Here is a 25,353-nt window from a genome sequence, read left to right as displayed (position 1 = left end):
CAGTGGAACAAAATGCCAAAAAGCAGACACTACCGAAAAATATACTATTAATGTTACCAAAACATCTTAAATCAGTAGCAATGGAAAAGATATCGTAAACGGTTTTGCAGAGATACTGTACACAAGTGAAAAAAGTAAGATCAAGTGCTAGGTAGTGCTTGATGGTGACGTGCTTGAAGTGGTAGAAGAATTCGTTTTCTTGTACTTTACGTACACTTGTGACTTGCGAAAGCGATGTTTCATGTGAGGTAAAAAGGCGTATTGCAGCTACCAACAGGGCCTCTTACGATCTACGTAACCAGTTGCAGAGAAACTGACGATATTTAGGATGTTGAAAATATTGAGAATAAACAGTCGCTCGGATTACCAAATATTGCGGTTCCACGAGAAGATTTCCGCTCTTTACTAGCAGCCGGTAAGCAACTGAAGGAAGCAAAATCTACAAACCAAGACACAACTTTGACCATTTTTGTTGCAGATGAAAATCCAGGTCACAATGGTAAATTTTAAGTTGAAACGTCGGAAGTACTAAAGCGTTCTTTACGGCATACACGATCGTATTCAATCGGCTGGGGTGCCGAAAATCCGTTTCTGCCCTGACTGTTACTCGTGAATACACTCAGACGAACATCCAAAGCCCTTTCTTCCAGTGAACTGTAGTCGACCCGGAAAGGAGGAAAGAAAGTCTTCCAAAACGATTTCGACAATTTATGTTACTTCCAGCTGACCCCAACCGCTGACACTCGCCCTCGCTTTTCGAATGAAACTGTATGACAGCAAATCGCACCGGGCTCTGGAACAAGACAACTTCATTACAGTTGGACGCTGTATTACCAGAACGTCGGCTGTCTCGCAGAGTCAAGCACGGTTTAGCCCAACCAAGATAGTCGCTAATCCGTGTTTCTTCGCCTATCGAAATGCAGACCACCGTAGCATCGCTGTTTTTATATCAGGGTTTGGTAGGGATCACCTACTCAATAGCAATGCTGTCGATCAAGTCGGCGGACAACTTGGAAAAAAGAAAAAAAAGTTTCGGGAATTCTCATCGAAATGGATGGAGGCCAACCTGTCAATTTGACAGGTATTTTTACACACTCCTGAAAAGAAAGGTCAGTCGTCGCTCAAAATGATTCCAGAACGCCCCTAGCAGGTGCAAGTACGTCAGGTGTTTCGAAAGCACAGCCGTTACTTCTGTCTTTAGAAGGAAACATGTCAGAAAACTGAATTCTTAGAGCGAAAATGGGAACATTATTGGAAAGCTATAGATATGGTTACTTTGCCGGTCAGTGATAAAGAAGGGAATGTGAGTTTTTTGTTGGCTGTAACCGGAGAGCCAACAATAATGAGTTCTTCAACTTTGAGCTGACTGCACAACAGCTAACCGATGAGGAGACAGCGTTTTCCGTGATGAAGGGCAAGGTTAATTCCAAAAGGAACATGTTCAAAGACGGCCTCCATTATCGTTTAGAAAACGACAGATGATTTCAGCTCCAGGTCAAAAGCATTTGCTAAATTAGTCAAACCAGGAATACTAGAGCATGAGCTTCTCGCTTATAAGATTGTAACAGCTAATAGACGCCGGCACAAATACAGCCATCAGAACCGTCACAACTTCATCTACAAAGTTTTGCTTGAACTCCAATGTATTGTAAGTATAGAGCCGCAGTGGAAATATGAGCGCGTGTAACGTGGTCAAAGGTTTACTAAAAAATAAAAGATGAAGAGGGAAAACCTATCTCGCACATCTGACAGCGATGTACGCTTATTCGAATATAAGCAGTATTCTTGATCGATGTGTAACTCTGAGGTCACAGATATACGACTAGACGAGTCGCAGCTTATTCTCCGACACAAAAAATAGTCTTGAGCAAGTGACAATACCATGCCGATACTTGGCCAAAAAGTTTCTTGTGCTTCAAGTAGTAGATGTCGGCCATTGCCAACTATTGTCGCAGGAAGCTTCCCGAGAGATAGGACTCGTTGGGCTTCACAACTGAATCAGATACTAAAAAATCTATCGCAAAAAGGTTCAGATCATCAAGAAGAAATATTCATCGAATATGGCAAACTTCCAGGAATAGTTATTTTGGAACTGGATCATACCGTAAAACGCATTGCGATGAGAGACAAACTGAATCAAAAAATAGAATCTCGAGAAGGACGGTTCATCTGAATAAGGCGCTCATGAGACCGATTCTGTAATTCGTGACATTGCACGAAATACTGCCGTAGTTGGGCAAGGCAATATTTTTTTCTACAAAAGACGCTAATAAAGGTTTCTGGCGCGTATGATTGAACGAGCAAAATAGTAAACAACACTCTGAACTTTTCTTGGGCGTTACCGAGTTGTATGAAGTTATGTAAGGGTTTGAAGCACGTCAAGAGAATCGCAGACGGTATGTTGATGTACGGCATCGGAGATCAATCGAAGATGGATACTATTCGCGCATATTTAAGATTATCGGATCGGAAAGAAGCTCACAGGTTCATTGGTATGGTGGCTTGAGTCGTTTTATTTGTAATTTGAGCGCAGATTTTAACAATTTACGAATGCTTATACCGGAGACACAGTTTTGGAGGTGGACATCTGTAGAAAAAAGTCAGTTTGATCAGGTAAAACGACTAGTGTCGGACATAAAAAAACCCACGATATGATGACGTTAACGAAAATTACACTATCGAATGCGGTGTTAGCTGCATTGTGTCCTTGGAGTAGCTGTATTCCAACGAGATGCTTCAAGGACGCTGAACTCAACGGAAAAGAATTATGCCCAGATCGAAAAAGGATAGGATTTGCATGTGCTCGATTCGATCAAGCAATCCGGAAGTAACGGTAAAAATTAACCGTAAGCCACATAATTTCGCGTCTTTTGCATCATATTTTGCTAAACCTTCAGTGATACAATCTCTCCCTTGAGTTTGTCACGGGAAAGAATAATATTACGCGTCGCGTGCAACGATGCTGAATGCGGAATCTTGTGATGAGTTTAGGAAGCAGAACATTTTCAGGATATTCGAAGTATTTCGGAGACGTCCTCCGAAAACGCCTATAACCAGGGCTTCAGGCGGAAAAATATGCCTATTCTGAGAAAACTCGGTCACTTTCCCCCAGGCAAATTATTCCTAGACTTCCCCAGATAGTGGTACAAATTACCAAAAAAATGTACCGTGATACAGGTTCTTAAAGATTCCCGTTCCATCGGCCTCCTCAGCTGCTACGGTTAGATTCTCGTCGAGAGATCCTGGTTCTTTCTAAGCTGCTCGACTAGCGCAAATATGCCTTACTTTAAGAAACAGGTTTTGGAGTATACATCACTCAAACACGGAACGACGGTCTTCACATTGACATCGCAGCAATCGATCTGGCGAAGACGTATAACACTGTCTGGCGAAAAAAAATCCTCTGCAGCACCCACTACCGAGCCACTGACAGACCATTCAACGGCCAGTTTCTGAGATACAGGAAGCAGCCTGTCTTATTAGGCAAGTTTCTTGATCGAACCGGTACATTTGGTCTTCACTTTCGCTGAAGTTGGAAGGACAGAAAACCAAATACGTCTGATCAGCAACCGTCCCAGTTGTGGCTTGTAGTCTCGATAGTAGATCTTGCTATGAATAAGAGCCCCTCCGGGTGGTGAAGAGCTAGTTCATGCTGACAAAAAACAGTGAAACAGCAAGCACGAATACTTGGGGGATCCCGTTTTCTTCAGTGAAGATTCTAGATTCCTACACGAAATGTGCGTTCGTGGAGATAGTCCTTTATGAAGCTGCCTAAGTTTCCGGTAACTCCCCAGTTGGCCAGCTGTCGAAGAACTTCCTCTCGGCTAACCGTGTTGTATGCTTTGGCGATGTCTGAAATAGCCATATCTGCGTGTTGGTCGTTGGCTAGAGTTTAACGAAATGTCTCTCCAAAAGCACCAAGCTGGGATCTGGGCCCCGCTCATTTGCGGAAGACAAACTGGCGCTGGTCCAGGTGGTGATTCTCCTCCAAGAAAGTCACAAGGAGCTCATTGACCATCCGTTGCATAATCTTTCCGAGACACGCAAGTAGGTTTATAGGACGGAAGTCGTTCAGGGATCGGGGTCCTTCCCCTCTCTTGGGGATAGGAATTACTAAGGCCATTTTCCAAGATGGTGGAATAGGTTGGCCATCCCAGATACGGTACAGACATTCCAGTAAAATTGATCACGACGGGTGGAGCGTGTCGCAGTAAGGGGTATCCGACCTCATCGTATCCAGCAGTTGGTCCATGGCGAGGGCTGCTGTCAATTGTTGAAATTTTGCTCACTGTCTAAAGGAAATGATATCTGGATTTTACCTCGTTTTTGGAGGCGTGCCAGGAAGGTTCGTCAGTAATTTCCTGCAGGTCAGTCGTAGTGTTCCCGTTGACAACAAATGAGAAGCCATCTTGCCTTCTCTTGCTATTGAGAGCATCGACTCTCCTCCACAATTCAGATGTAGTCGATTCGGGTGAGATGCCTTCGAGAAAGGCGTTCCAGCTCTGGCGATACGGAAGTTTATTGCTCTCTGTACGCCTAGTGGGTGATCTAAAGGTGTCCTTGTTCAGAGATCTTAGGGCCGTGCGGCGATCTCTGATAGCCACTTTGACCCCCGAATTCCACCAATGTGCGGGTCGAGGAGAGGGCTTGCCACTAGTTCGAGGTATATTATTTTCGGTTGCAAGGGCGAAGATTTCCATTAACTGGTCGGGGGTGTACGGTGAGTCTTGCTCTTGGGCGTCGGAAATTGCGTCTTCGTATCCGTTCCAGTCTGCATGGTCGTATATCCAGCGGCGACAACGGGTAGTAGTTGGTTGGAGAATGGACGTGCAACAGATGAAAATGGATCAAGGAGGACACGCCACCTGCATGTCCCCGCGAAATCGGATGAGCAGATGGATAAATCCAGAATCGACATGTATTGGCTTTGGTGTCGGCGTTCAGATGTTCGTATTTCTTGATGGGGTTGCGGGATTTTCTCAGGCGGTCGACGTTAGTCTCTCTCTTTCATTCTGTTGAACCGGCTGGGTTCCGTTTGATAAGATGATCCGGTTGGAATCTGCGTCGGGGGTGTAGGTTCAGCGAACTCTCTTTTTTATTGGTTTTGTTCTCGTTAGGACAATTTTATCCGGGTTTAGGGTCACGGGAACCACTGTCGAGCATTTCGGGATTGCAATTCGGCAAGGGTGACTTGACACTGTTTTTGTAGCTTCGCGTCTTGTTATTTGACATACTTGATCTCCTTGTCCTTCTCATCCTCTGTCGGTTGTTGTTTGACCTGTTTCAATTGTCGGATTTCCTAACGGAAGAGTTGGATGGTTTTGTCCCGGTTGTCGGGTTTGGGTTCTTCGCAGACTGCATTGGAAAAATTCATGTCGGAGGTTTTCTTAGCTAGCAACTCCCTTGCTTCGGGGAATGTCAGGTTTATTTTGGCGTTGCTTTTGATGACGTTTTCTTCTTCCAGATACTTCGGGTATTTTCGGAAGCGAGTTTGGTGTTCTAGGCCACAATTTACGCATTTGCTGGTGTTGACAGAAAGATCTTCTTTTCTGGATTCGTAGGCTTGGCTACAATAGGCTATAAACCGCCTGATTCGGGCAGGACCGACTACCGTGTCCGAAGCATCCGCAGTTGTAACTTATAGTGGGTACTAGTTAGTAAGGGCGTATGTTGGTACGAAGAAGTCCGAGGTAAATGCTTTCTGGGAGATTGGAACCAGCGAAAGAGAGAACAATGAGTGGCGTGTTCCTCGGGAAGTTGTCGACCATTGTGGTGATCCTACGGATCCGAACTACGCCTTGGTCTTGCAGTTCTATTAGTAAGTCACTTTCACTCATGTTGATTGTATCAGGGTCATAGATAGCTCCTTGCACTATATTAAGGATGGGATGAGACATAACCTTAACTTTTTGACCATTTGCCAGCTCCTCTATGGACAGTAGGGCGTTGTAAACCTTTCTAGAGGTAGTACGGAACACATATCTAGATTCTTTGGTGGCAGTGACCAGTTTGGTCGGGTTGGCTTAAAGGACATCTCGCACCCGACGCATGATCAAGAACGGGTCCGATGGCAAGCGTTGTTCTTCTTGTCCGCCTTCATCTGCAGGGTTTGTCGATCGATCACATCCCCGAAGTTTATGTAACTCTCGACGAGCTTGGGTCTGCCAGGCAAGTCCCGCTTATGTCCACTGTCAGAAGAGATGTCATCACTTGAACCCTGAATCGCTCGGGCTGGTTTGAAAGTACTGCAGAAATCCCGGACTCTTGGAAGGGACGGGTAAACACCGGATCTATATTTTCTAATTGTAATGAATATATTATTATTTCTGAAGTGCAATGTTACTTTATCAAAATACGGTGAATGACCGTCGAGGTTAGAGCCAAACAACTAAACAACTTTGATCCTGTGGAAATAATTTCGTCGGATCAGAAAGAACCAGTCAGCGATCGAAGCACGTCGGAACCAAGGAAGATTTGATGAAGACGAATTTCGCGCTAAATTGTATTCAGAGTTGCCAGCACCCTCTCAGATTTTAATAAAACTTTCTGTACATGACCTGCATCAGTACTCATTTGACCAAATAACGGTACTGCAAAACTAAGGCCTTAAAGCAGTCTAGTTGTGAAGAGTAGTTCTAGTAATATTATCATTTGTACAAATCAAAGTTAAACAGCATCAAGTGCTGTGCAAACATAAACAATCCGAGGTGTAATCGTAATAATTTACGTTCGGAAGTCGCCATATTGGATTTCAACATGGCGTCAGACTTAAATTTCTGGCACCTTCCGAAAATAGTCAGTCAGTCTAGATTCTAGACTGCGAACTCTGCACTCTTCATACTGGATTCTGGACACGGGTTCCGGCCTCCATATTCTGCGCTATGGACTCTGAACTATGGTCTCTGGTGTCTGGAATCTGGAATTCGAGCTCTAGACTCTAGACTCTGGAATCTGCACTCGGGACTCTGAATTCTGGACTCTTGGTTCTCCCCTCGCGACTCCGGACTCTGGTCTCTGGACTATGGACGCTGATTCTGGACTCTTCACTCTCCTCGCTGGATGATAGATTCTCAGCGCTGGCCTCGAATTCCTGTACTATGCACTCTGGACACTGAACCATGGTCTCTGGTAGCTGGGGTCTTGATCCTTCACTCTGGAATCTGAACTCTAGATTCTGGACTCGGAATTTTAGGCTCTGCACTCGGGTCTCTGGATTCCGGACTGTGGGCTCTCTCCTCGGGACTCTGGATTCTGGTCCTTGGGCTCTGAACTAGAGACAGCAGGCTCAGTATTTTGGGTTGAGGATTCTGGTCTCTGGATTCTGGTCTCTGAACTCGTGACACTGAGCTCAGTATTCTGGGTTGAGGAACTCTGGTCTCAGAATTCTCATCTCTGGCTTTAGATTCTGGACTGTGAACTCTGGACTCTGCATTCTTAACTCTGCATTCTGAGCTCTCGCCTCGCGATTCTGTGCTATGGACTCTGGACTGTAGACTGTGGTCTCTGAGCTATGGGTTCTGGGTCTTGATTCTGGACTTTGGACTCTGAACTGAGGACTGTAAACTCTGGACTATGCACTTTGCACTCGGGACTCTGGATTCTGGACTCCGGACTCTGGGCTCTCTCCTCGGGAATCGGGGTTCTGGTCGCTGGAATATAGAATCTGGACTCTGAGCTCTGGACTCTAAACTTTGGTCTCACTATTTTGGGTTAGGGGCTGTGGACTTTGGGCTCTGGATTATGTGCTGAGGACTCTGGGCTCAGTATTTTGGGATAAGAACTCTAGACTATGGTTTCTGGTCTCTACGCTCTGGACTCTAGGTTTTGGACTCTGAGCTCTGCCTTCGGAACTCTGGGCTCTGATCGCTGCGCTATGGACTCGACTCTCCATTCTCGACACTGACCTCTGGATTCTGAACTCTAGACTCGCCACAGTATTTTGAGTTAAGGACTCGCGACTCTGGATTCTGGTCTCTCTCCTAGGGACTCTGGGTTATGGCATCTGGAGTCTGGGTTCTCTCCTCGGGATTCTGGGTTCTGGTCTCTGGGCTATGGACCCTGAACTTTAGATTCTGGACTCTTCACTCTCATCGTTGGATGATAGACTCTTAGCACTGGCCTCGAATTTCTGTACTATGCACTTTGGACTCTGAACCATGGTCTCTGATATCTAGGGTCTTGATCCTTCACACTCTGGAATCTGAACTCTAGACTCTCGACTCGGAACTTTAGGCTCTGCACTCGGGTCTCTGGATTCCGGACTGTGGGCTCTCTCCTCGGGACTCTGGATTCTGACCCCTGGGCTCTGAACTAGAGACAGTAGGCTCAGTATTTTGGGTTGAGGGCTCTGGTCTCTGGACTTTGGTCTCTGGGCTTTGAGCTTGTGACACTGAGCTCAGTATCTTGGGTTGAGGACTCTGGTCTCTGAACTCTGGCCTCAGGATTCTCGTCTCTGGACTCTGAGCTCTAGATTCTGGACTTTTAACTCTGGACTCTACATTCTTAACTCTCTATGCTGAGCTCTCGCCTCGAGGTTCTGCGCTATAAACTCTGGACTCCAGACTCTGAGCTATGGGCTCTGGGTCTTGATTCTGGACTCTGAACTGTGGACTCTGGACTCTAAAACCTGGACTACGCACTTTGAACTCCGTACTCTGGATTCTGGACTGCGGACTCTGGGCTCTCTCCTCGAGACTCTGGGTTCTGGTCGCTGAGTTATGGAATTTAAACTCTGGAATTTAAAATCTGGACTCTAAACTCTGGTCTCACTATTTTAGGTTAGGGTCTCTGGACTTTGGGCTCTAGATTATGTGCTGAGGACTATGGGTTTTTGGGTTTTGAACTCTAGACTCTGGTTTCTGATGTCAAGGCTCCGGACTCTAGTTTTTGGACTCTAGGCTCTGACATCTGAACTCTGAACTCTGGCCTCTGAACTCTGCACTTGGAAGTCTGGATTCTGGAGTCTGAGCTCTACCTTCGGAACTCTAGGCTCTGATCGGTGCGCTATGAATTCTGGACTCTGCATTCTCGACACTGAACTCTGGATTCTGAACTCTAGACTCGTCTCAGTATTTTGGGTTAAGGACTCACGACTCTGGATTCTGGTCTCTCTCCTAGGAACTCTGGACTCTGGGCTATGGCATCTGGAGTCTGGGTTCTCCTCTCGAGACTCTGGGTTTTGGTCACTGGACTGGAATCTAAACTCTGGAATATCGAATCTGAACTCTGGATTCTGGACTCTGAGCTCTGGAATCTGGACTCTAAACCCTGGTCTCACTATTTTGGGTTAGGGTCTCTGGACTTTGGGCTCTTGATTATGTGCTGAGGACTCTGGGCTCAGTATTTCGGGATAAGACTCTAGACTATGGTTTCTGGTCTCTAGTCTCTCGACCCTAGGTTTTGGACTCTGGGCTCTGACATCTGAACTCTAAACTCTGGGATCTGAACTTTGCGCCGTGGACTCTGAACTCTGCACTCGGAAATCTGGATTCCAGAATCTGAGCTCTGCTTTCGGAACTCTGGGTTCCGATCGCTGCGCTATGGACTCTGGACTCTGGATTCTGAACTCTAGACTCGCCTCAGTATTTTAGGTTATGGACTAGCGACTCTGGATTCTGGTCTTTCTCCTAGGGACCCTGGGCTATGGCATCTGGAGTCTGGATTCACTCCTCGAGCCTCTGGCTTCTGGTCACTGGGCTATGGAATATCGAATCTGGATTCTGGACTCTGAGCTCTGGAATCTGGACTCTAAACTATGGTCTTACTATTTTGGGTTAGGGGCTCTGGATTATGTGCTGAGGACGCTGACATTTGAACTCTAAACTTTGGGCTCTGAACTCTGCGCCTTGGACTCTGAACTCTGCACTTGGAAGTCTGGATTCTGAACTCTGAGCTCTGCCTATAGACTCTGGACATTCTCGACACTGAACTCTGGATTCTGAACTCTAGACTCGCCTCAGTATTTTTGGTTGAGGACTCTGACTCTGGATTCTGATCTCTCTCCTAGGGACTGGGCTATGGCATCTGGAGTGTGGGTTCTGGTCTCTGGGCTATGGACCCTGAATAAAAATACACTGAAAAAAATTTAAATTTTTTTCCTTGATAGCCTATCTTGGAACAAAATTTCAACTCTGAATACGATTTAGCGTGAAATTCGTCAAACTAGTCCGACATGTAATTCCTGTTAGAAATGATTCGTTTCGTCCAACGCGCACCTGCTATCTAATCATTTACTAATGCCCACTTTCAATTGCTCTTCCCAGGTGGCAAACCAATCACCCCAACCGGTGACCAGAACCTACTGAATGGCAGTGCACCAAAGGACAGCCACCAATCGATGGAAAACGGTGGCAGCACGGTAGTGGATGGCGTTGCGACCAAGATCGATGTACGTATCAAAGTACCATTAAACGGTTGTCACCCAATTTAAACACAATTCATTTTTTTAGTCAACGCAACTCCAGAGCCAACCGAATGGTATGAAATCTCCCCAGAAGGACGATGCGAACGCCACCACCACCACCACCGGTGGTCCGACCGGTGGCGGCGGGGTTTCACCACAGAAAAATGGCGGTACCACAGCGGCGGCGGCAACGCAACCGACTAGCCAGCAGACCCAGGTCAGCAATCAGGTGATACCGGGACCCCAGTCGGCGTCACATGTGGTCATCGATGAGAAAAAGAAGAAAAAGTGCACCTGCTGTGTTATACAGTAATCGAATGTGAGGAATGCGATGACGGAATAGTTGGGTTGGGTGAACCACAGGACAAAGTTTTTGGACCGGAGGTTTTTTTTTATGATTTTAAAACTATTGTTTTTATGTCTTTAGAGTACTATTTTTTCTGTTCATTTTTTACGTTAAAGTGACTAGATTTTACACACATTCTCATTAGTAACTGACAGGAGGAAGGTGGTTTGAAGCAGCGTAGAAGAAAGCATGCTAAGAAGAGTATATCATTGTTTTATACTTCCGTGAGTGTATCTAAATTATTTTACCTAGAGCAAGAGTCAAACGTCGTTCGTTCGCAAAGAATTATATTGTATATTGTAAGAAAGGAAGTTGAGTGCCGAGAGATAGAGAGAGAACGTGCGCACGTGTGAGTAAACGAATACAGTCTAGATTAGGCATCTCTGTGTATCTGTAAAACCGTATGTAACAGTTAATTGTAAAATAGGACAAATAGTAGTGCTTCGGGGGCCTCCGAACGATAGTCGAACTAAAAAACGATTAGATCAGTCCCAGGGAATGGGACGGCTAAGGTCGGAGGTTTCCTAAAAAACTTTGTTTTATACTTAGGATTTTAAATTAAAGAACTCAGTTTCTTTACTATTATTTATATGCATATATACTATTCACTTGGAAAAGCAACTTCAGAATATTATAATCATGAAATTGTTTTATGCAAGACTAGGTTTAGTCGACCTTTCGACACACAAAAATATCGAAAAGGGCAAATTCGGACGGAGATTGACGCTGGGAAGTGGCATTTTGTAGGTCATTTTCTACAATCAATTTAGACAAACGGATAACCGAATTGATTTGACAGATTCTGTGTGCATTTACGGACCAGTTAAGTCCGATCGGAATGCAAAAAAAAAAACGTGCCACTTTCCAGTTTGGAAGCGACCTTTTTTAGCTTTTTTTTGTCGCATTTTGCAGTCAAAAACGTGGCAAATCTGTACATGTTTACAAACAACCCCGAATTGAGATGAAATTGGTTGCTGTATAGCCTGACCCAAGCGAACGAAGCTTAAAACACATCTCTTTGTTGATGATTTGTTGTAGCACAGAGAAAACTAGTTTAGGAGAAAACTGGGCTCTAGAGCGATATTCGACTCCTAATTCCCCCTGAATATTTATTTGGGTAAAACAATAGAAGCTGTGCATATGTTTGAAAGGTTACCTTGCGAACGCAGTAGGCTTGGCGTTTGACCATCCTCACACAGAAAAGCGCGTGTTGGTTCGGGCTGACAGAACTCAGACAAGACAAACTATTTAGCAAAATAATAAACAAAAAAAAAATCGTTCATAAACAGAACCACGTGATTATTGTTAGTTGAATCAAAATAAAAGAAAATGTTTAAAATTTGTCGAAATAGTTTAAACAAACCGAGCATGCTTTATGTGCTATCCGTGGAAAAAAAACTAAACAGGAAAACAAACCCGAACAAGTAGGAAACAGTTTCATGCGCTCGCCGCCCGCACGCCGCAGCCACTTCGATAGCTAAGCAACACACACACACATAGCAAAAACAATATTTGGAACTTTTTCTTGAAAACAATAGACAAACAAAAAAATAACGAAATAAAAGTAGAAGAACAACTACGCGGAAGAAGAAACAACAGAATACACAGTTTTAGCAAATCGTAAACTCTCTTCTAGCATTATGAACTGTAACTATTAAGCGTAAAACATACACACAGACACATGCATAAGAATCACAAAACAAAACATCAGCGACTAATTCTACTTGAGCCGACGAATATCTAGTGAATCATTGGGGAAGCATTGGAACGGAGAAAACAAAACCTATTTAAGAGCAACTATAAGATCATATTTATTGAAAAGCATCAAACAGAAAATAACAAAACAAAACACAAAAAAAAATCACAAAGAAAAGTAATCGTATATATTTTCGTACTAAACAAAATCAATCAAACAAAGAAGGTGTGAAGAAAGGTTGGAAAGGTCAACAACAACAACAACAGTGACACGAGTAGATTGATTCGAATGGCATCCTACTTCCTGCTTAGGGGGAAATACGGATCATATATGTGTACAGATTAATTTGATAATGGCCACAAGATCGCAGATCAGTTCGTTTTTTTTCGACGGAGCTGAAGAAGTGTTGGCACTTTCCGTTCAACACACACACAAACAAACATGCAGATAAGAAAGAAGAAGAAAATGTATTAGCGCATAACACAAACGAGGATCGAGTCGAAAAAACCCGAACGAAATGTTTGACCTACACGTTGACACACAGAAACATACACACACACGTATGTATAGACATGTGTGGGTGTGCTGCCGGTAGCGGCAGCAAATGAGAAGATGAGTGGGACAGGAACCTAAAAACAGTTTAAAAACAAATACAAAAAGGTAATCTAAAAAAGGATATAAAGAAATCTGAAAGGAAATAAATGAAATAAAAAATATGGATTTGAGGTTGAAACTACTTGGAAGCTATTGTAGTTGTGAAAGCATAGTTTTGCGAGGCTTGTGGATATCATTTGACTGGAATGACGACGGTGAGTTGTGTTATTTATTTATTCAATCAAACTAATGGATGTCTTACTGTTGTAGGTTGAGAGAGCCGTCCCTGCTTCTTGCTTAACAGAACTAACTCACCAGGTTCTAGACCGACTAACCGATCCTTATCGTACAGGATTACTGCTACGATCCTACTGACATTACTAATCGAGGCTCGAACATACGGTTGGCAGATCAGACAGCTTGTAGAGATAATAAACGAACGGCGTCGATTTCAATTAGACGTTGAGAGTAAATCTTCTCTTTCTCGGGGCATTTTTGTGTATCGATAACTGGTGCGAGGAAGTGCGCGTGTATGATGGAAAGGCTTACTGTTGAAAGTAACGATTCGTGGTTCTATTGCCAGTGTTTGATGTACAGGATCGCTGCAGGAGAACTCTAGAAACAAGGGAACCTTTCATGTTCCCGACGAATTTCTAACGAACCATAAGTACCAACCATTCTCACTGTGGAGAATCAGTTGAACGAGTTTATTTACGATCGCTCAAAACAACTGCTAGCGATTGGCGACTTTTTAGTGCAAAAGCTCTGATTCTCAGAGCGAAACGGGACGACAACCGTTAGCAGTTTTATGCGACCATAAGTAATGTTTGATTTTTGGACATACCGTTTTTTATGGCGGTCACGGCGTCTGTCATATGCTGTTGAGCGAAATGCTAAACGTTAACCAAGCCATTTCTACGATCTTGCTAATCACTAAGAATCTTTCCTGGTTGGGCATCGAACAAACGAGTAGAACTGAATGCAAATTATTATGATCACTCGAACAAAACAAAGCTGTCGCCGAGACTACAAACAAATTCACGCTGCGCTGTTATACCGTACTACGGGAGCCCTCGAGTGCTCCAACGCAGTCGTGCTACCAACCAGTGACCAGCTTAGTCGTCCCGGCCCTGCGTACGGAGGTCGTGAGGGGGTCTTCCGAACTCCCTTCTCCGGCGAGTATTTTGCTATGACGATACGCTTCCTGAACGCTTTTTGATTTCTAGCTTACCATCGAGTACACTAGCTTCGAACAAAATGACGGGACACCTGACTGGTGTTAATGGTTTGCGGTTGTGCAACCAATACACCAGAGGGCTAAGAATGAAAATCGAGGACGTGTACTTGGCTGCAGCTGACAGCGACTACTATATGTACACTCTGACAAAAACTTGGTTTGATGATCGTATTACATCTGGCCAGCTCTTCGAGATTGGCCACACGATTTATTGTGTAGATCGATGCGATAGCAACAGCATTCACGGTTGCGGCGGAGGAGTTTTGGAATTTGTTGTGGACAGTTCATCATGCATCGAAGCTGTTTGGGCGAAGATTATCACGTCGATGAAGTGCTACTTTATTCGTGCTGTTTACATTCCGCCAGAAAAACATCTTGACTGCAATATTATGCAGCTCCATCTAGACTATATAAAACGCATTTCTTCTCAGGCAAATGCAAACGATGCGATGATAGTGTTTGGTGATTTCAACCAACCAGGACTTATGTGGGTAGCTTCTGGGTGTGGATACGCTTACCCTAGCCCGTCATCCACGACAACTAATTCTGCCAGCCGTTTACTACTGGATGGGATGGCTTTCTACTGACTGAATCAAATAAGTACGATCTCCAACCACCAATATCGTTTTCTTGATCTCGTATTCGTGAATTGTATTGCTCTGCCTGAGTGAAGCTTATAGTCTGATCGTTCCTTTGGATAACTATCATCCCGCATTAGAAATAACAATTTCTACCAGTAGTACCCTGTAATACGAAGAAGCTTTAGCAGTGGATCGTCGTAATTTTCGCAAAACTAATCTAGCTACAGTGCGCCTCTCCCTGCTGCTGATCAACAGGAGTGTACTACATGATCATATGGATGTAGATGCTGCCGTTTACCTTTACAACCGACTACCCCTAGGAAGCTTCCATGGTCTAACGCCATGCTTCGGAATATAAAACGTACTCGTGCCAAAGCTCTTCGTGCGTACACCAATCAACGATGTCCTTTTCTCAAGCGTTTCTTTGCAATAGCCAGTAATGAGTATCGCAGTTACAATAAACTGCTGTACAAAGGATATGTGAATTGCATCCAACAAAACTTACGAAGAAGTCTGAAAGGGCTTCTGGTCTTTGACATGAAAAGAAAAGAAACTGGCCTTCCTTCTAAGACGGTTTACAATGACAAAATAGCGACAACGACTGCGGCAAAATGCTCACTATTTGCCCGTTACCTCTCGAGTGTTTTCATCACTGATGTGCCATCTGCTATCGAGCTCGAAAATGCGGCTCGTGATGGTCCCGTTGATGTTGTGGACATGGATGTATTTACAATTTCAGAACAATCGGTTCTCTCGGCAATTCGGAAAGCTAAATCGTCGTGTGCTCCAGGACTAGGTGCTATGCCCTCTGCTGTTCTGAAACAATGTTCCGATATTTGACCAAGCAAATCGTCTACGGTTTTATGTTCAAAATATCCAACGAATTCCGGGATCCTTTATGTTTCAAAGCGTTATATTGTTGGCAGGTCCGTTCATAGTTGGAAATCTCAAATATCGTCTGGTGCCCCTACCATGCAACTTGGAGCCAAAGAATTGAAGCCGTTGAGCGCAGTTTCATACGATATGCGGTACGTCAATTGCCTTGGAATGATCCGCTGAATTTGCCACCATACGAAGACCGCTGTTGATTATTAGGACTACACATCTTAAAAGATCGTAGACACGCCTCGCGAGCTATCTTCGTATCTAAGCTTCTTCCGACTGAGTATGATGTTCCCGATCTTCTATCACAAATTAACCTGTACGCACCAACCCGTGTCCTTCGATATTAGTAATGATCCGTCGCTTCAACGATTTTACCTACATCGTCGACTTCGTCATTAGTTCTGCACAGTTTCGAAACCGTTTGTTGCCACTTTAGGTTAATTATTTATTGTTTAGTTATAGTACTCAGTGTAAGTTGGACTTAAATTGTTTATATACAAATCACTACCACTGTCCCCTGTCATACTACGCATGCAGTCATCGCAAAAATGACCTGCTAAAGGAACTGCAAGACCAAAGCGTAGTGCGGATCCGTAGGATTCCAAAATGGTCGGCAATAGCCCAAATTACGTAGTCATCTCTTTCGCTGATTCTAGTCTCCCGGAAAGTATTTTCCTCGAACTGCTGTGTACCAACAAACCCCGTTACTTCCAAGCGACCATGATGTGGTAAAATGGCGGACGATTCGGAAACAATAGTGCCGGGTAACACAAATGCTCTCCCGGCGGATATCGATTCGAATCCGTGATTCTTCTAAGCAAGTAATGCCCTGCTTTATGAAACATAAAACTGCCAACTGCCCATCACTTTTTACCGCCAAATTGTCAACGCATCCGAAGAACAACCCGTCAACAACTACCTCGGTACAATCCCGTAGACACACCAACCCAGAGAACTACCGCCAACAGATATCACATGTTGTCCATCACATATCACCCAATCAAAGGAGCAAACATCGGGTTAAAACCGAATGAAAATACCGATGGAACCTCCACGAACCCAACACCATCCCCAAGTGCGAACACCGCAAGGTAACATACCGTTCAAACACAGAATGCTCCATTACGAAGCTTCCCACAAGTTTCGGTCGAAAGGGAGGCTATCCGCGTCTCCAGGACATGAAGGTTTTAGACGCATCATTCGCTGGTAAACAATTAGCGTAAGTGACTCGACATCATTAGGGAAGGATAGATCACTCGTTCTGCAGTGGAACCTACAGCTGCTGATAGCTCAGTCCCAGCTGGCCTACAAGAAACGCACATACGAAACAGCATCAACCCGTGATCCGTGGTTAGGGAACTGCTTCTCCTGGGATGTCAAAATTGGGAACAACATATTCCACACTATAGAACTCGGTATCCGAACTGACGTTCTTTCGGATCCGGTGCAGCTTGATACGGGACTGATAGACGATTTCCGACGCCCTAGAGCCCGACTTACCACACACCCCAAGCAGTCAATGGGAATCTTCAAGTAGTACTCGGACAAGTGGCAAGCCTTCCACAGTAGATACTCTATTTGTCGCTCTCGCAGAGCGCCTATTTTTACTTTGACGGTACATAATTGTCCAAGTAATGGGCGCTTTTCGAAAAAAATGTGTGTCATAAGCGGCAATCCTAATCTAGTGTTCTATATTTACTGTCTCGACCTATCCATTGGTGGAACGCAGATGATAAAGTAGCTATATGAGACGCCTCAAAACCTTAAGATCTCCGAAAAGGATACCTATAGACCACACACCCACCCATTCGATCCGGGCCTCACCCCCCGTTACGCAAGTCGACCACGCACGAACACCATCTTATCTAGGTCATTTGGTGCAGGGCCTACCCCAGAGGTAGTTCGAGCTAAGTTATGCCGTTTAACGAAAGTCCAGCTCTCACAAACGAGATGCGTCCGAACTAGTCAACCAAGTTTGGATAAGAATTCGGGGGATAGGAACTGTTTTCGTCTTCCGCCATCCTACAATCTGTTTCGTTTATTCAGCGGAAGCCGAAGTGATTAGCCTAGAGCTGGCCAACAAAACAGATGTCATCCACACCGTCATACTTTCCGATTCACTGTCCCTAATCACAACCCTAGACGCTAATACATCCCGCCATCGCCGTACATACGGGCTACCGTAAACCACTGCTAATCGTTGACGTTACATTTTGTTAGGCCATAGCAGGATCTGCGGAAACGACGGGAGTGGATACACTGGCAGCGCGCGAGAGACTTACCGTGAAGCTGCTTACCAAATTGGTATCCGCTGCTGATATAGTGTCTGAATTGCGAACTAAAACAAAGGAACATTTCATGACTTACTGGAGAAATCAATTCGGTTACCCCCACGAGATAATTGGAACTGGTCACACAAAAATCATCCACGAACACACAATCACCAGGGCTGATCCACCAGTGCTCTCAATTTGCAAGAATCACTGTAGAAAACCTCCTGTTGAACTGCACGGAATTCGCCAAGTTTCATAGGCACCACTGGCTCCCCGTCACCATCCGAGACAACCTAGAAAAGACCTATTGAACGAAAAACCCTCACCCCCTTGTGAGAGATGCAAGGCCCCTCGATCATATCTGGGCCACTACCAAGAACACCAAACGCACTGCACACCTCTGGTAGGTGGATTAGTTTGTGTAACCTCACGGGCTCTTTGCCTCACTCGTGCCGGATGTAGAGAAGGTTATCCGCGGCTCACAAGCACTAAACAACCGCGATCACTCGAAGCAAACTGAACACAGAGGGAATCCAAACCGTGGGCCCGTGGGAAAACAATATCTGAAACTCTGGCGGGTCACTCCCTCGTGCGAAGTACATCTGTTGACAGATAGCAACAAAGAAGTTTTCTCTTTCGTCTACTGCTGTAGACAGCAACTGACGGTTATCCCGGAGTTGACTTTAACGCCACAATCATATGTTTACCAAAACATTGACCTAGGTTGAGATCGGACCTCGCATGCAATCACAAGAAGTATTCAATACCTTTTCAGAACTACTATCGTGCCTGTCTATATCCTGTAAGCACAATAGAACGTCAAAAGAAAGCTCCAAAAGGTCGTCAGTTACCTACAGTTACGAATCTGGGAAATCTTATCTAGCCCATCATAGGTCGGGTCGATTTCTCTGAAAACAACTACGTCGTCGTGTTGGACGAGGATAGGACCAGCTTCAGTCGATGGAACACTTCGTCAGTTCAAGATATCTCGTTCGTCTTGAAATATGTCACAAATATTAAAACTGCCAGGCCTACTTGTACAGAGTTGGGTTAAAAGGTGTTTCAAAACTATACGGCAATTAATTTATTCATTTAATAAATAATTTAACTAACGAATCGTCGTGAATGAGAAAGAAACGAGGACAACCGTACCGACCGTTTCAGTTTATAGGGTATTGGGATATATCGTTGGGAGTGACTTGGCTAAGAAGGTTAATGTCACTCCTTTGGTCCTTGGGGATGGAGCAGAGGTATTTACTCATTGCCTTGGCTAATAAGCCTAGGTTAAAGCGCCTTTATTCGCTCAAATCTATGACAATAATCCTCTCGTACAAATGTCAAGAACATTTCGCTTTTTAAAGCAACTCAGACGGGACGGAAGTTCAAGAAAAGGATTGTATATAAGCATTCAAAAATGGGAAGAGAAATTAAAAAAGACACAAGGAAACAGAAATGTCACATGACTGAATGAGGAAAAAACGCAGCGCCGGGAACAGATGGACTACCTGGTGAACCATTTTGAAACATGGAACAGAATACCTGATAGACGCACTCGTAGGAATGATGCAAAAAGCATTTGCGGAAATTGCCATTCTACAGTCTTGGACAAAGACACTGCAAGTACCAACATTGTTGTTTATGCTATTCACCTAGTAAGAGGAGAAGTCGTCCTATATTAGTCCAAGGCTTCGGACCAGGGTTTCTTTTAGCATTTCCGAAAACCTTCAGGACTTTACAAGGAATTTAAAGAGAAAAAATCTTTCTCTTCTTCCTATAACTGCTAGGCGCTGCAGTAGAAGATGTTCCTTCTTGTGGGTCATCAGAGTCGCCCTTGTCAGAAGATGCGGTCAGGTGGCGCAGCTCTCTTTAAGACTTCTACAAAGGATCACTTGGAACAATCCTCGAGGAAACGATTCAGTTTATCACCGCGTAGTTTGTACGCGAGGCATGTTGAAAGATCATGCCGATTCTCTCCACAGTAAGGGTACTTTTCAGCATTTCTACTACAAGAATCATTCTTATAATTCTTGCCGCACTTCACACAATAGGGCTACGTGATTCGATTGTTTGCAATTTGGGCTGTTCATGACCCGCGATACAAACAGATGAATAGATAGACGGCAGCTGGGCAAGAGAACGTAGTTCGGCAAAGCGGACTCAGGGTAGGTAATCCCGATGAGAATTGTATTGAGCGAATGATTTATTTCGATCCCCTTCGATTAAGGGGTTACACCACAGTAAATTTTTTTTGCAGATTCACGTCGTCTACTGGAACAACTAACTTCTTCAGGTGCGAGTGTTGCGCGAATACGTCCATTGATATGCAGTTCTTGGTGGGTAACACGCTCAGGCCGACTAAACAATATCTATCTCCCACAACTTGTGCAGCGTTTGTTCTAGACATGGCTCAACAGTGGAGCGATGGCAGCCGCAGAGTACGATGAGATGATCGATGGATATCTTTCTGGAAACAGTCCATCCAAACACCGTTTCTATCAGCAAGGGTAGTTCCTTTCCCAGGATGCAGTTCGTGGTATGCTTTACCACCGATAATCATGCCAATATCGAATGAGATGTGGAATCGGGGGTCTGCCAGTGGGCAGTGACCATGTTCCCAACATTCCATGCAGAAATGTTTATTGGAACGGTCGGAAAATTGACCAATTGGTCTCTTGAGGATCAAGTATGGAGTCGACTTTGACTTGATCATAGCAGTCGATTTGCGCATGATCTGCTTAGATACCAGTAGCGGTTTGTCCACTACTCCGGCTCTTAATTGCCCGGCGGAGCCCTCTTATCAGGGCGGCCTATGTACCTCTTCAAAATTTTCGCACGTAACCAAAAGGTAAACAAACAAAATAATTTACAATTTACCGACTTTCATTCTTCTCTCATCTGTGCTGCACCCTGCCGATGGAGCTGATCTGCTGCTCTTGACGATGGCGGAAGGCGAAGGTTTATCCGTACGGCCTGAACTCCGACAGCCTTGTTCTCCTGCTGGTACCGTTGGCTGCTCCGGTTGCGGTTCCTGGCGTTTAGCTAGCGAGGTGAGCTTGGCTCCTTTGTTGGAACCTTCCTAGCGACGTTGACGACAAATCGCCGGATCGTCTACTCGCCGTAAACGACCCCCGGAAGTCATCGCAGTGCACTTCCCAGGGGGAACCTTTGTCCTCCCTGCTTCGTTCTCCTTGTTAATTTGCTATAGAGAGCTTGGCTCGGTCGACTTATCCTCTATAGCGGGAACGACCGATGTCGTGGTACTTTTGACGGTTTTAGCTTGCCGTCGCCGCGCTCTGAAATAATTTCCTAGCGCCAGGAAACTGTCCCGAGAAAACCTTATTCACGGACGTCTGTTGAGCGTCGTGGTTCGTCCCTATCTAACCTCGTTGGCCGCCTTCCAACTCGACCAAAACAAACCACCAACCCGCCTTGTCGCATAGCTGTCATCGATGAGCAGCATAACCAGCGCACACGTATTTTCGCAAGAGGAGAGCGGTAGCCTAACTAAACCCTATGCTAATTATACACAAATTTCAAATAAAAATCACTACACTATCTGCACAAACAAAACCGTTCACAAACGCGAAAACGAACGAAAATTTGCAACTAAATGTGAACGGTATCGAGCAGCGGCGAGGATAATATTATGTAAACAAATGCACTCTACGGAGAGAGTACACAAAAATAGGTATATTTCCACCCAGTGCTAAATTGTTACCCTGACGGGTTACACATATAACCCGCGAATCGAAAAAAACATCCACACCTTTGGTAAATCAGAGTACAACTTCATCGGGCCCGATGGCAAGCCAAAATGTATTCCGAATCTGTTACCGTTTTTTTGTGCATTAAATATCGATTCTGCCGGTTTTATTGAGCTCGCGGTATGCAGATCAGCTCTAATAACACTTTCTCGAGATCTCTACCGGATTGCTAAATTTCCTCCTGCCGTCAGGTGTTCGAAGCGCCGGATTTCTTCTCTAAACAAAACATTTCTCGGCCTCGAATTGGTCTATTGATTTTACGTGACAAAAAAATGCGGAAATCACCTGGGTTGTGTGGTCTCTGCAGCAGCCGGGTCGATATATATAAATGACAGTATTTCCCGACTGGAGTCAATACAATAAATCTCTTCCCCTGTTTCCACTGCCAACCGACCGGGATTTCCTATTCGCTCATGGTATAAAAGCGTTCTTTCTAATGAAGAATGCCGCCACCGCACCCGCGTTGGATACGATCGGGTTGGACGTTTTTGTGTGCGCAATCAACCGGTCATTCCTTAATCTAATGCCTAATTTAAACAAGCTGGTGAGTGGTGTTTAGCTAAGCTGGATTTTTGACTAATAGAACCGCTCGGTTTGCTTTGAGCGAATGTTTCTGACTAGAGTGAGTATGAATGGATTCAAATCACTCCTTGGACGCAATTTGGAATAGAAGTTTATGGGGAATTTGGGGATCTTTTGACGTCGCTGACAAATGTAAATGTTTTTTTTTTTGGAACTGTGAATGAACCCAGGCAGACAGTAAAGTGTTTAAAAGCGGTTCAAACATCTAACGTGACCAGCAATTTCTGGTTGCCGAAAATGAATTAATATTTTTCACACCCACCACCGCACTACTGTGTAGTAGACAGCTTCTTCCTAGCTCCAGCGCTGTCCAAAAGTAGATCAATTATTTACACTGCATATTTTATTTGGCAAAAAACTTAACTCATGATTTATCCCAACCATTCCACTCATTACTTGCGATTCTGCATCTTGCACTGCTTCAGTGTCTCATTGAGTCCCTCGCACAGGCTCAAATCGATCTGCCCCTGGGTACAGGCAAGAAACTGTTCAATCTCCCGAGCACACGGTCCAGTCGAAGCGATACTCTCGGACCCGGCAGCACTCGGGGCAGCCGGCTGTCCCGCTGCATCGGATCCCCGCGAGTCAGTGCTTCCCGTGAACATTCCACCAGTAACGGCATTGCCAACGGCTGACCCGATCGCAACACCAGCAGCCGTTGCTGCCATCTGTCCCATCAAACCTGGAGCCGCCGGTGCACCGACAGTTTTGGGTGGAGGCGGTTGCGGGAAGGACGGTTTGCTAGGAGGAGGTGCTGAACTTGGTGGAGTAGCTGCCGGAACTGGATGTGACGGCTTGACGGCTGTGGTAGCTGAACGAGATTGGACCGCTGCTGGTGCGGGTCTGTGGAATGGGATGGTTATTACCAGTTCAATCTGAATCTGTTGGTTTAGTGTCCAACGTGAATATTAAGAATTCTCACTTCCGCGGTGTCGGCTGTGGAGATGCGGAACTCCCTCGTCGAGGCATTTTCACTGACAAAAGCAATTATTAGTACAAAAAAGCAAATTTTATTTCCACTTCGTCAATTTTGTAAAGCTTCAAAAGATACAAACGTCACAATTTATGCCCTGCCTACTTGGATCGAAACACGTGTCGGTTAAATACCCGTACATTTTCGTTTCTCTTTGGTTACGTTAATGGGGTAATGGGCCTATTTTCGTCCTACTGTATTTATATTAGTATTTCTTGAATCGGATTTTCATTGCACCCAAACATTAATACCTTTTTCATACTTTTCAGGCCATTTTCGTTATTATGCTGTTTCTTTGGAACGAAATAGAGATGGAAAATAATTTTGATCCGATAACGGTATGTCATTGACGTTACCAAAAGTTTATCCATACAATGACTGTATAGTGTTCGGTAGGAAGTTCGCGACAAACATTCTGGTTCTCCAAAGTGCAAGAGGTCAATGGCAGATACACCCATCATCAACATCATCGTTGTTATCCTATATTGAATCGACAAAAAGGCGTCGTGATTGATTACCATACAATTCGTCGTCTTTATTAGAGAGGGCACGCGATCACACCTTACTGTCGAACAACAAAAAACAGGCTCGTTTTTGGAACTTGTATTACTATAAAGGAAGTAATATTACGGTATCAATTAGTCTCACGACAACAAGTGGTTGGGTGAGGTTCATCACAAATTAGGCACCGGTCGGTGGTGCGCCTTTGCTGCGATTTGAAGTAGAAGGAAGTGATCGGCACCTCACCACGGTGTCAATCGAAGATGCCGCCATCAACAGCTGACGACACCGCCACGCAGTAAACGATGAATATGCTGAATATGATTGACTTTTTGACGGTGGCATCGATCGTAAAAAAAAACCTGCCCAGAGATGAGTCTATTTGAATTTCTATGTCGTGGATCGATCGATTGGTCTCGGGTAGGAACCTAGGCCATATTATCTAGAATAAGAGAGTGACTGATTTTGATGACAAGCCGTTCTTGAGCGATGATCGGCCCCTTCCTTGTCAGCTGTCGTCAGCTTCAACAATCAAGGTCAGTGACATTTTCCCTTTTGCTCTTTACAAATGGATGGAGAAGAATAGTTTCCTTTTAATTTTTACTGCCCATTATTTAGATAAGGCCGTGGAGGCGCAGGGCTAACTGGGTTGTTTTCTATCGTCCTCGAGCACGTGGTAGATCAGATTGGGTAGGACGCGTTGTGGTTAATTATTGCTACCAGTTTGATGGAAGTGGTATTTTATTAAACAAATTTTAGAGCAAGGTGAGCTAAATCGATTGAACATTTGATTTTCGACATTTTTAGATTGAGCTTTGAAGTATTAGACATAGTTGTATAAAGATGTACTATAAAAAATTATCGAAAATGTACAGCCACTAAAATACAATGATGTCGAGCGAGAATAGGAAATGGGACAAAACTTCAATAAGTTATCCTGAAATTTATTACTGTGCTCTTAAGGTGAATATATGTGGAAGCCAGGAACGCACGCTTGTTGCTAGGCACCGACGCGCTTGTTTACATTGAGAAAAAATGGAACTCGAAGTGAAAATTCAAAAGCACTAATGAGAGTTTGCGGACATTTTGCTTCGGTCATCTGCACATTGGCAGGAAATTTGAAGTTTTGTTAATAAACGATTAAAGTTTAGTGGATGTTTTTTCATCATCTGCACATTGGCAGGAAATTTGAAGTTTTGTTAATAAACGATTAAAGTTTAGTGGATGTTTTTTGCAGTTGTGTGTGATTAAAGTGCATTTAAAAAAGTGTATTGAAAATGAGAAGAAGAAAAAAAGAGTGTTTCGAAAAGAAATATTTTCGATCGTGATATTTTCGCACAAAATAAGAACTACAGATGGAATTCCGTCAAAAACTCGGGTTGATTGTATAGGAAAATGTTTTAGCGTCCTCAAGTAGCAGTTTCGTGGTACACTGGTAAGGTTAGTGTATTGAAAAACGTATTCATATATTTGCTCATGTCAGATACATGGTTAGGCAGGGGAGAGGGGTGTGTGCGGC

General features: G+C 44.4%; 2 protein-coding genes across 2 annotated transcripts in view; one reads left to right on the top strand and one right to left on the bottom strand.

The window, feature by feature from the left end:
- Positions 1-13,164, top strand: part of LOC131689763 (uncharacterized membrane protein DDB_G0293934-like) — a 207,653-nt gene extending 194,489 nt beyond the window's left edge. The window contains exons 7-8 of the mRNA XM_058975060.1: positions 10,263-10,387; positions 10,449-13,164. Of these exons, the coding sequence (XP_058831043.1) occupies positions 10,263-10,387; positions 10,449-10,715 (392 nt within the window). The 3' untranslated portion in view covers positions 10,716-13,164. The remainder of the gene's footprint in view (positions 1-10,262; positions 10,388-10,448) is intronic.
- Positions 13,165-22,734: 9,570 nt separating this feature from the next.
- LOC131676487 (coiled-coil-helix-coiled-coil-helix domain-containing protein 10, mitochondrial-like) lies at positions 22,735-23,415 on the bottom strand. Its single transcript, XM_058955550.1, has 2 exons — positions 23,283-23,415; positions 22,735-23,203 (listed from the first exon to the last, which is right to left on the bottom strand). The coding sequence occupies exons 1-2, from the start codon at positions 23,327-23,329 to the stop codon at positions 22,753-22,755; spliced, it is 498 nt and encodes a 165-aa protein (XP_058811533.1). The 5' UTR covers positions 23,330-23,415; the 3' UTR covers positions 22,735-22,752.
- Positions 23,416-25,353: the final 1,938 nt, after the last annotated feature.

This window comes from Topomyia yanbarensis, chromosome 1 (assembly GCF_030247195.1).
Source record: "Topomyia yanbarensis strain Yona2022 chromosome 1, ASM3024719v1, whole genome shotgun sequence".
NCBI lineage: Eukaryota > Metazoa > Arthropoda > Insecta > Diptera > Culicidae > Topomyia > Topomyia yanbarensis.
The sequence above is the reverse complement of the archived record's forward strand: the minus strand, read 5'-3'. Positions and strand labels throughout refer to the sequence as shown.

What these genes read in the sequence shown, in the direction of transcription:
- LOC131676487 (XM_058955550.1), bottom strand. Translation starts at nt 23,329, where the DNA reads ATGCCTCGACGAGGGAGTTCCGCATCTCCACAGCCGACACCGCGGAA. An exon ending in CCACAGCCGACACCGCGGAA is followed by an intron (nt 23,204 to 23,282) that starts GTGAGAATTCTT and finishes CCCATTCCACAG; the next exon opens with ACCCGCACCAGCAGCGGTCC.